Source organism: Trematomus bernacchii, unplaced genomic scaffold, assembly GCF_902827165.1.
Source record: "Trematomus bernacchii unplaced genomic scaffold, fTreBer1.1, whole genome shotgun sequence".
Classification (NCBI taxonomy): domain Eukaryota; kingdom Metazoa; phylum Chordata; class Actinopteri; order Perciformes; family Nototheniidae; genus Trematomus; species Trematomus bernacchii.
In genome coordinates, this window is record NW_022988043.1 from 10,818,264 (window position 1) to 10,829,370 (window position 11,107).

The 11,107-nt window shown below is 40.6% G+C and overlaps 2 protein-coding genes across 2 annotated transcripts; both read right to left on the reverse strand.

Annotated features, from left to right (window-relative positions):
* Positions 1-163: 163 nt before the first annotated feature.
* On the reverse strand, positions 164-3,637 carry pdxp (pyridoxal (pyridoxine, vitamin B6) phosphatase). Its single transcript, XM_034118159.1, has 2 exons — positions 2,858-3,637; positions 164-1,261 (listed from the first exon to the last, which is right to left on the reverse strand). The coding sequence occupies exons 1-2, from the start codon at positions 3,447-3,449 to the stop codon at positions 915-917; spliced, it is 939 nt and encodes a 312-aa protein (XP_033974050.1). The 5' UTR covers positions 3,450-3,637; the 3' UTR covers positions 164-914.
* Positions 3,638-6,568: 2,931 nt separating this feature from the next.
* LOC117473106 (UDP-glucuronosyltransferase 3A1-like) lies at positions 6,569-10,715 on the reverse strand. The gene is made up of 9 exons (XM_034118592.1): positions 10,682-10,715; positions 10,439-10,559; positions 10,002-10,165; positions 9,610-9,774; positions 8,365-8,573; positions 8,010-8,155; positions 7,716-7,801; positions 6,935-7,154; positions 6,569-6,836 (listed from the first exon to the last, which is right to left on the reverse strand). The coding sequence occupies exons 1-9, from the start codon at positions 10,713-10,715 to the stop codon at positions 6,569-6,571; spliced, it is 1,413 nt and encodes a 470-aa protein (XP_033974483.1).
* Between the last annotated feature and the right edge of the window lie 392 nt (positions 10,716-11,107).

Here is an 11,107-nt window from a genome sequence, read left to right on the forward strand (position 1 = left end):
GTAAAGAGTGAAATGGTGTTCAGTTCATGTGAACTACTGCTGGATTCAAACTATTAAAAGAATATTGTATTTTATATGTGGTGTTCTTATCATGCTTGATGTAGATGCGTTGACACAAAACAAGCAGAAGATAAGGACTCATAAAAGGATGAACAACTTCATATTCATTTTAGGCATTTATTGTTACCGTTGCTAGCATGCTCTATGGTAAACATTAACAACATTGACATTTCACAACAGTGTAGTATGATTGGCCACCATTAATGTGTAAATGGTTGTCTAAGTATCATATTCTGTAAGCTGTTTAGTTCTTATGAATACTGGCACATTAATACAGACATGATAGAAAGGTGAATATACACTTCACCTATCTGACTAGCAGATTGTCACAGACTTAGTTTTACATTTTTCTTGCCAAGTATTAGGAGAAGTCACACTCTGGCAAACACATGAGAATACCACTCTGTTAGTAAGTACATGTCTGCCTTTGCGCCAAAAAATAAATAACAACCAACTCCTAGACGCATGAATTCCGTTGGACAACAATCCATGGCTTCACAAAAATAACTCTGGAGGTTCAAAACCAATTTCAAACACGACCTATGAAGTTTATGAAGAAGAAAGTGCTGTATTTTCATATATGAATATAAACGCTTACGGCAACAGGGGAACTGTCAAGTCACAAATGGGCACAACACTAGAAGAAACACTGAGGTAAACACTGAATTACTCCGATTATTTGGGGCGAATATTCTATTCTACGCGCGTCAGTCACAACATTAACAGCTTCTTGTTACTGAGAAACATTTCTAGTTTTTGATAGTTGTGGATAAGGTAGGTGCAAAAGCCACACTAAACATTGCACTTGGAATACAGCAGAAGCAATCTTTGCTTCGAACTGGAGGCCAAAGGACTCAATTGCTCTGTTCGTCCTGTTCCTCAAAAGCAGGTAAGAAATCAGCGATACTGTCCACTATGTAGTCGGGCACAAAGCTGTGGTTGGTGGTCAGCTCACTATCCCTGTACTCCTCCGCATCCTTTGTCTGAGACACCCCGGTGAGAGTGAGCATGGTGTCCAGCCTGCAGTTGGCCCCGAACAGCATGTCTGTCTCCAGACGGTCCCCGATCATCAGGCACTTGGCGGGGTCCACCCCTTCGAACTGACTGGAGATGCACTCGAACATGAAGCGGCTGGGCTTCCCGATCACAGTGGCCTTACGACCTGAGGACACCTCCAGGGCCGCAGTGAGGGACCCAGAGCCTGCCGGGGTGAAGATGAAAAGATTAGACTAAAGTGAATCTTAACAGATGTCCTCCAACAATCACCCACTAACCAGACTCCTTCAAGTATTTTGTCTGAGTGCCAGAAGGCCACAGCAACCCCCCTACTGTCACAACAGTTCTGCAATGTTGATCAATGGTATTAGTGCTGTGACCAACATATTGCATGTGCAAGTCCACTACAAAGCCTATAGTATTGGATTTTGGATTCATTTTTGTTTTATCAACAATTTATGATTAACTAGAATTACTTGCTGCTGTAAAACTCCCTCAATCAGTCAAGCTGCAGTTTAAATCCCTGTCTGTTAAATTGCAATATCAATACAAAGAAATTGTCCGTATCTCCCAGCCCTAATTTCCATTATCTGATTTAAAGTCTATATAACTTAGGTATGCAGTTCATTCATTGCTTTTAACTAACATTTCCAATTTAAGGAAACTGCCAACAGCTATCTTTGCAAAATACTGAACACATTATTGCTATATTACAGAGAGACACTTGTTTCACTTCCTTTAAGTGCAACACAAAAAGGAATGTGCAGGTTCTTGAAACTTAAACTTGATTACATAATGGACAAAACTGAAAACTGCCTTGGAGTCTCACATTACTGTGGCCCTGGAAGGCTGTAGTTCACATGTTGTTAGTTAATAAGTAACAATGAGTACACGCAACATATATGGCAATATATACAGGGCTAAAGGCATTCAACAGATCATGCATTATTGTAGGGTCAATTTATAGTATAAATATATGGTATATTTACCCTAGAAATAATACAATGAAACTGTCATGTGCAGGCTTTCTTGCTCTTTAAATAGTAGACCCCTTGAGGATGATGGTGTACATAAACAATGCACAGAGTGAGAAGAATGGCTACCAAGCTGAATTCCCCATTCAAGATTTGAACATAAATCAAATAACCACACGTATGATGTTGAGTTCTTTCTGCCCATGTTTGAGGTATGGTATCTGCACTAAATTATAGTGTCTACTAAAAAATCTGAAAAGGTACAGCTAAATACTTTTTCAAGAAACAATGTAATTTTAACCAGGTGTTCTGCACTTCCTTTGGAAAATAAAAACGATTCTTTACACAGCAATATAGTCTAATTATCACCCAAAAAAAAGCTCATTCTGTTAGCTTATTCTTATTTTCCAGAATCTTTTCACCCAGTGTTTTTTGTATTTCAGTTTAAACAGTGAATACCAGAAAGAAATCATGGTATTAAACCATGTAGAACTGTTACTTGTATTGGAGTTATTTGTTCACTTGTACTTCAGCAAATGATCTCAATACTTCTTTTGCCACTGGTTATAATAATTATTTAGTGAAGCTTAAGTGTGCAACTTGAAGCTATTGTAGGACAAGTGGGTGAATTAATGAAAAAAGAACTAAAATCAATGAGAAATTCTTATTTCACACCAAACTGATGTTCCAGCTCTCGCTGAATACTGGGGCCTGTGCCTAATAAGCCCTATAATAATCTATAAAGGGTTGTCACCAACACAAGTTCAGTGCAGTGCATAACACTGGAGAGGCCGAGTATTAACAATGGAGGCATCACCACCACCTACCTGGCAGTATCCGGCCCCCTGACAGAGGGTGCCAGGGGTCGATGTCGGTGGCCAGGAACAGACAGTCCGGGTCCCTCAGGTAGCACGACGCTTTGGCCAGTTTGAGAAAAGTCATTTTATCGTCATGTCCCACCAGCACTGCCTTGACGTCCGGGGCCAGGGGGCAGTTGTAGATGGTGGCATCCGGGTCCTCCACCTCCTCCACGCAGGGGACGCCCGCCTCCTGCAGCTCGGACCGCAGAGCCTCGCAGCCCATGACGAACACCTGGCCGCTGATCTTCACCACGTCCCTCAGGTAGAGAGCCGAGCAGTACGACGAGCTGAAGATCTGCTCCAGCATCACGTCGGTGAAGCCGAGCCGGGAGAACTTGTGCACATATTTCTCCCGGGGCCTGGTGCAGTTGTTGGTGACGAACACTACGTGTTTACCGTTCCGTATCAGCGAATTCACCACCGTCGCCGCGCCCGTCACCGCCTTCTCTCCGTGCCACAGGACCCCGTCGCAGTCCAGCAGGATGAAGTCCTTCGCCTCCAGCAGGTTCCTAAGCTGCGGACCTCGAATTTTCTGGCAGCCTTTGAAGGCGCCTGCCATTCCGGCGTTTTCCTCGGTATCCTCCGTGTTTCACCTGTTAGTGTTTCCCCATATTAACAGCTGGTGCATAATGTACAAAACAGAGGCTATAAAAGAAATCAATGTCAGGAAATCACATAGCAGAGTCCTTGCAACGGTTACATACACCGACCAGAGAGCTACATAAACATTGACGGCTAACCACGCCCACGTTGTCGACCCTGACCAATGAAACGACAGCATTTTAACTAATCAGGTTCGGGCGAGTCACCAGACTTTTATGAGGAACATCCTCTAAAAAATGGCATTGCGCTCCCCTAGCGGCGGAAAGACACTTTTAAATATGACATTGTATGTTGTGTTTTAATGTTGAACACATAACATTACATGAATCTGCAAAAATGCTTTATTTCCTCTGAAATCATCACCCTGAACAGCTTTTTAACATTGTAGGGGGTTCAGAAGAAAGCTCATTTCCAATTAATCTATACATTGAATTAGGTTACTTAATGTATAGGCTAACTGCTTCATTGTATAGTTCATTTTTGTGCACCAAATCTCATCTTTAATATAGAGTTATTTTTAGCTAAATGTAGTGGAAAAGTGCAAGGCTTCCCTCTTAAACGTGGTTAATGTGGAGCAAAATAATAAAATAGCATAAAGTAATACTCAAATTAAGAACAAGGGGCAGTTCAAACATGAAGGTTGTAATGTGTCCCTTCAATATTTGGCCATCCAAATATAATGAGGATAAGCTAAATATTAGAAACACCTAATGATATGCAATACAATTGTATAACTGTCTTTATATTTTTGTAAAATCTTTTTAAGTACAGCCAGACAAAAAAAAAAGATTTCAGTGAAAGTTGCACACAATCTTAACAGTGTATTAGTATTTTAATGGTATAGTCACAGTGCATTGGTATTAACCTACCAGATTCAGAACATTTAACTTAAGTAGCACTATTTGAAAATATTGACTTGCTTATAAGTAGGCCTAGAATTGGGCTTAACTATTGTTTTATAAGTCATGTTTTTTTAGGCCCAAGATTCACTTTCTCAATTAGGTCTTCTTCCCAGGTCACTAGATGGAGCTATAATCCACAAACAGTACAGATAAATGAAATCCATCAACAGTCACCTTCTCTACTGTCTGATTCTATCTTCCCATTTGCCTGTTACTTACTCACTGAAACTCACAGAGCCAATAGCCAAGGTAAACATTAAAGCCCATCAAATGTACTTATCGTTTTGTCTTTGAACTTAGGGTTTTACTTTTGACATTCAATAATTACAGAACATATTCATAAATATACTACAAATTATAAATACAACAAATCTTACAGAAATATATCGATATTTTGTTTCAATTGTGCCACTATTTTCAAGCCTAATTTAAATGACAAAGAAATAAGAAAAAAGACAGACAGGAACAGGCTACTAGAGTAGATCCAGTTTTAATGCAAGTTATGTCAAACGTCCTTTTTTCACACTTAACAAAAACACATCAGAGCCACTACACATTAAAGAGTTAAAAATAACACATGCATGATTTAAGAACCTTTACATCAATTATTTCCTCCCTCTTGCCCCATCTTATGTGACATTGTGACTATCATTATGTCCTTTTATTTTAATTGATATTATCTTGCTTGTGACAGCAGGTCACCTGAAGTAGTCCTGTTTTGCCTAAATGCCATGGTTGTTAGTCAAGTTAAAATAAATGATTTAATTTCTAGCTTAAAACAAAAAAAAGAACAAAATGTTATTGTAGTTATATTATTAATGATGACTATTTCTAGCTTCTTTTTCTCAAAGCTTTGTTTCTGATTTGAATAATTTCCTGTGTTTTTTTTTTCATTGTTGTGTCATCATTAAAGTTTCCTCTGTGTTTGCCTTTTTTTCCCCACCGGTGGTCCTGTTGTCTCATGCTTTGGCTGCTTTGCCCTGCCTGTTTAGGATTGCGTGCGAGACAGAGGAAGACTCACTGGCACCTTCAACTGCCAGCCCAACAGACGAATGAAATGCAGGGAAGGAATGAAAGAATGGACAGCTGAATGGACACAGAACAAGCTGTCCTAATTGGTCATTATTTCCTTGCTAATCTATATTTTCCTCCCTGCTAACCCCCAACACAGATGTGAAGAGTGGGAGGGAGGACAGAACAGAGAGGGGGGTCCTCCAAGGCCTGGGCTGCTTTCAAGGATGGCTTGAGCGCTGACCGTGAACGCTGCTGTACGCTTTTGTGCCTTGTTTAGAAAGGGGAAGGAGACTCAGCGGAAACCAGCAGAGGAGGGTGTGGGGGTCAGAGGGGAGACTTGCAGGTGGTTGATAATTGAAGAGCCAGTAGACCATTACGTTGCCCCAAATACACACATCCAGATACACACGTGCATAAACACACTCTCCAGGTAGAGCGTACCTTTTTGAGAGTTCAGGTATATTCTATGACTATCAATATATTGCATCTACACAAAAGTACCCATCTAGCCTAGCATTGCAGCACAAAAAATGTCTCAACAAACATCAATCTACTCTTAGGCTGGCTGCCACACGAAACAACACAAAAGCACAAAAGCAGTGCCTGGTGGGGTGAGTGTGTTTGCATGCCTACTATCAGCCACCCTTGCTTGCAGCACCGTCAGGTCAAAGCAGCACAGAGGTGTTGGACAATGTGGCACTGCAGGACAAATGAGATGTCTGGTAGTCACGATGGCGCTGGGAGGGGAGAGGGCAGGACACTTGGCATTAAAAGGTTACTGGCTTAAGAGAAACTGGAAACGCATAATATGAAACTCTATTCAGTATGCAAATTCGAGCAAATTAAAGTTATGCAACGTTATTCCTACCATCAAAACTGTTTTTAATGCATTTTTTGCGCATTTATGTAAAATCCTTAAAAACAATAATGTTTTCTTTTATTGTTTTCAACTTTTCTTTTGATAATTAAAGGGAATTTTTTTAAATACCAATATTTTCTGGTGAATTGTTATGAATAGATTACAACAAGACTGGATTATTAGTTGTACTTCGGCAGTATTTTAGGTTCGCAGTAAATTCTCATATTGGTGCAGTGTTCAAGTCCAACATAAACTCAATCTCAGAACTGAATTAAACTTCTAAAGTGTCCCTTAGTACTGCTATTGTACTTTTTTGTGTTTGTCCCTGCTATTCTTCTTCCTACAGAAAGTCCAGCAGAGAACTACAGGTCCCAGAAGCCCCAGGAAGAGAAGAAGCGCCAGGTCCAGCAGGTATCTCTGGTACCAGGCTTGTGTCAGTGAAGCAGGCCTTAGATGAGCTCCACCTCCACTATGCAGGATGTGCTCAACCCACTGGATGAGTCGAAGGGCTGGAGGGACAGGATGAGATCTGTGGATCCTGCTAAGGGACAAAGCTGAAGACTTGATCCTATAAAAAGGAATATAATTGGAAGAAAGAGAAATGAGGAGTAATTACAGACATATCTGTGCTGTACTGGCATCACCAATGTTGCCCACATACTGTACCTGACGTCCTGTGTGAGTTTTTGAATTGTGGAGCTGAGCAGCTCCCTGGTGATGTGTGTGGGGCTGATGGTGAGGCCAAGTCCCTTTGTTTCAGCCCTCACCACATTATCAAACTGATCCCCAAACAGAGGGATTCCCAGCACAGGCACAGCATGGTACACCGCCTGGAGCAGGCTGTTTTGTCCACCATGGGTGATGAAGAGACGAGCTTTATTGTGGCCTGGGGTAAACCGAAAATAGGGAAAACATCATCACTGATTAGAGGAAGTTAGAGTGTTGTGGTTTAGTACAGAATAATACAACAGTCTTACTCTGGGATACTGAACTTGCTTTGTCCGGGGGCCGCTTTTGCAAAATAAGAGAAGTTAATAGACAGTCAATGAAGCGTGGACATCTGTCAGGAAGATCCTCCTCTATGGTACCTATCTTGCTGAAGGTTCAGCATCACTGGTCTATCTTATAGGTTAAGGCTCATTACACTGAGGGCTAAACCACTGCCAACACTCATTGGATGGGGAGGCACAGCAAGATAATTACACCACAGAGCAGTGACCATGATCATTCATGCTGTATTTGAATCTTACTCCTACTCTAAATGAGATCAAATTGTTTAACTGAACATTAAAGCAAGTAGTTGAGTTGTTTTGTATTAGTTCGAAATTGAAGGTGCATGCATTCACGATTATATCTTGAAATAGTTTGTTTTAATCGTTTTTCAGGTGGTGCGTAATGCCCGCAATTTAAAATATTTGTAACAGGTTAGAATAAGAGAGGCTCTTACCCAGCAGATCATTAAGAGGCAGCCAGTCCCCTATCATGAGATTAGAAGGTTTATCCAGATGAGATGGCCAGCGCATGGGGTCATACCTGCAAGCCAAACACTGCATTTGTAGGCATTTCCCTCAACATTCTTACATATAGAGTTTTAAAAAAATTATTTCATCTTTCCATAATTTGGGAAAAATATTTGTATTTTCCCTCCCGTCATTTATGTCTTTGTCAAAAGTGAGATCTGTGAGGAAGAAAGCTAAACGTGTTTTTTCTTATGCCTGTATGAATTGTGTAATGCTTTCACCTCCAGAAAACCCCCTGAGGGATCCTAGAGAAGCCGGCCACCAGCTCCACAAGCAGACGCTCCACAGAGACTGAGGAGACCATTGATCCCAAAGTCACGACAATAAAACCTGCCTCTCCAAAACTGGAGATCCACAACTCAAGATCCTGCAAAGGGTTTGGGTATGGGTAATACAGGAAATGTGTGAAGGGACATTTACATAGTTGATTCAGGCAGGATGAGGGAGAGAAGGATGTAGATGCAGAGGTGAAGGGGGAGTAAGAAAAGTCAAGAGAGGGAAGGAAGGCTTGTTAATTTAAATCTTAGTCACACTGATGGATTTGGATATTTGGATATGAGAATGAAGAGAAGAGACCTGCTCCAGAGGCTTGGCAGGTTTACTCAGCAGACCTCCCACCAGCACCGTGTAAGGCATGAGGGGCTGGGGGAACTCCAGTGAAAAGTCAGTGTTGAAGGCCCAGAGTTCAGCTCCTCCATGTAACTCCTTCAGACCTCCAGGGGGGGGTCCCGACTCAAGGTGGCGCTCAGCTACTTCCCTAAATGTCCGCCATACAAGTTCCTGGCCTTTGATAAGACAAAATACACACATCATTCACATGTATGCTCAACATTTTAGAAGTCATTCAGATTTCTTATTACTTGTTAATGAGTTTAAGCTAAACCACTTGCTGACTAGTTGCAAACACAGCGCATTCTTTAAGGAACAAATAGAAAGTACATATTTTTTAATCAGGATAGTAGGCCAATGCAGATGGGAACAATGTTAAAAATGGAGCAAAGAAGAAAGATTTATATATGATGGAAACAAATGTAAACATGCTCACCACATGTACAATTTGTTGAAATAAAAAATGAAAGGGAAATGATGATAAAGACAAAAAAGGATGGATTTTTGAATTCACATTATGTCCTGAAAAGCAGCTGAGAGAACTGAGAGAAGAATGAGACGTGAGAAGAAATATAATGTAAAATAACCATGACATCTATACAAATATTATCTAGAGTGTCATGTGGCTTACCCTAAACGATACGATACGATATTACTTTATTTGTCAGATCAAGTCTGAAATTTGACTTGCGTCACAGCAGCTCCATGTCCAACATCAACAGACAAATATCCAGACAAAAATACATGAAACACAAACAACAAACATTTAACATAACAGCACAATCAGTGAGAGAAAAGCTGCTCAAAGAGCCTTCAGCGTGCATTTGATCTGGGATGTAGCTCTGTTTCTACTGTGAGGATTGACTGATGCACAAAGGAGTGCTTCAGTCTGACCTTATTGAATCGTGGGACCCTGTATCTCCGATTAGATGGTAGCAGTTCATATTCACTGTTCAGAACATGGTTTGGGTCAGAGATGATGTTATTGGACAGCCTCACTAGGTTGTTATGATAGGCCGAGTCTCTGACAGGGTTGACCAACAGTCTTTGAGCAGATTTTTAACAGGTGGAGCAGTTTTGATTTTAAAGCTGCTGACAAACATTTGTACCAGGTAGTATTGCAGTATGAAACATGTGTGTTATTATGCAAGGCAAAAAAATACACTATGTGATCTCTAATGTACAGTATATACGCCATAAGACCATTCTTACCAACAGGAGACAAGACAGAATAGAAGAGGTTCTTTGCACGACCCCAGAGGCTCATGTTGTCGGACAGCTGGGAGCTGAAGACTGGCACGTGGGACACCGGGCTGGGGAGGGCGATAGACAGCGGGCCGTTCAGAGTGCCGGGGTAGAAAGCTATGTAACGGACCCCTGGAGTAAATCAAGAGTAAAGAGCATAGAACTGTATTCACGGTTGTTGGTAGATTTTTAAATAAAACACCATAAATCTGGCCTCACAATTAATTGGAATTAGTATATCTGCAATGAATAAAAGTGGCAAGGTATTGATAAATAATACATAACTGTTGAAATGGGAAAGATTTAAAGGAAGACAGTAATTATGAAAATAACCAAGGTGATAAGAAGAGCAGATGTACCAAGTTTGTGAGCCAGGATGAAGGAGCAGGGGTTAAAAGCATCAAGGATGGCGATGTCATAGTTTTCCCTCTGGAGGAAACTTATAATGTCTTTGTCCGCTAACAGCCTGTCACACTGATAGGACAGGTGCCCCATGAAGTTTAGAAAGTTCTTAAAGCTATCCCTGAGAGAGAAAAAAGAAAGCAAGAAAATGACAGAGTTATTGAAGAGAAAGACAGAGGGGAGTCAAAATCATAATTTCTTTTAAATCTGATATAATACAATGACACAAGTTAAACATATCTTAAACTCTAAGAAAGTTCAGAATTCTAAATGAGTATCAGACAAATTCAAGAGCTACAAAATGCCAGACTCAAAAGTTGAAAACTAAATTAGTTTATAAGAGTCTTCTAAAATAATTCAATTGTATCTAAGTGTCCAAGAAATCTGGGGATACCTTCCCAGTAAAAACTGTGTCTGTTGCTCCAGGAACCAGCCATTGTATTCTCTGATGTATTCCTCTCCTACGGACCAAGAGGTCGTCTGGTAACTGTCTGCACGGCCAGCATAGGAAAAACCTAACAGGAAATCAGAGGTTCAGAGATAGTCATTTCTATGAAAGAAACTGTGACAAAATGTGCCATGAGTTGTGCAAGAATACTTTCTGTACATGTGTGTGTGTACTGTATGAACAGTTTACCTTTGATAACAGGGTTGCCCAGTTGCAAGAGCATACGGACCTGATGGCCATGCTCGTGTAAGTTATGAGAAATTTCATCTAATAATAAGTAGTGGCTTCCTCCTAGAGAAAGTGAGAGAAGAAGAATTACAACAAATCACTATGCTGTCTGAAAAATGGCTCATACAGCATACATTTGAATATTAAAATGTTAAGGAGGCGCTCATTTATTTTTATATTTCTTAATATAAATTAATATATCTATTACTACCATTGAAGGACACTCCATTACTCACCAATTAGACAGACAGTCAGGATTTTGGCAGACTGAAGTACTGGAAGAGCCAGAAGAGGAAACATCCAAAATACAAATCCCATGTTGTTTTTAGAGTGCCACACACTGACAGCCAAAGTCTTCTTGAAATAGTCTTCCTATTCAAATGTAAC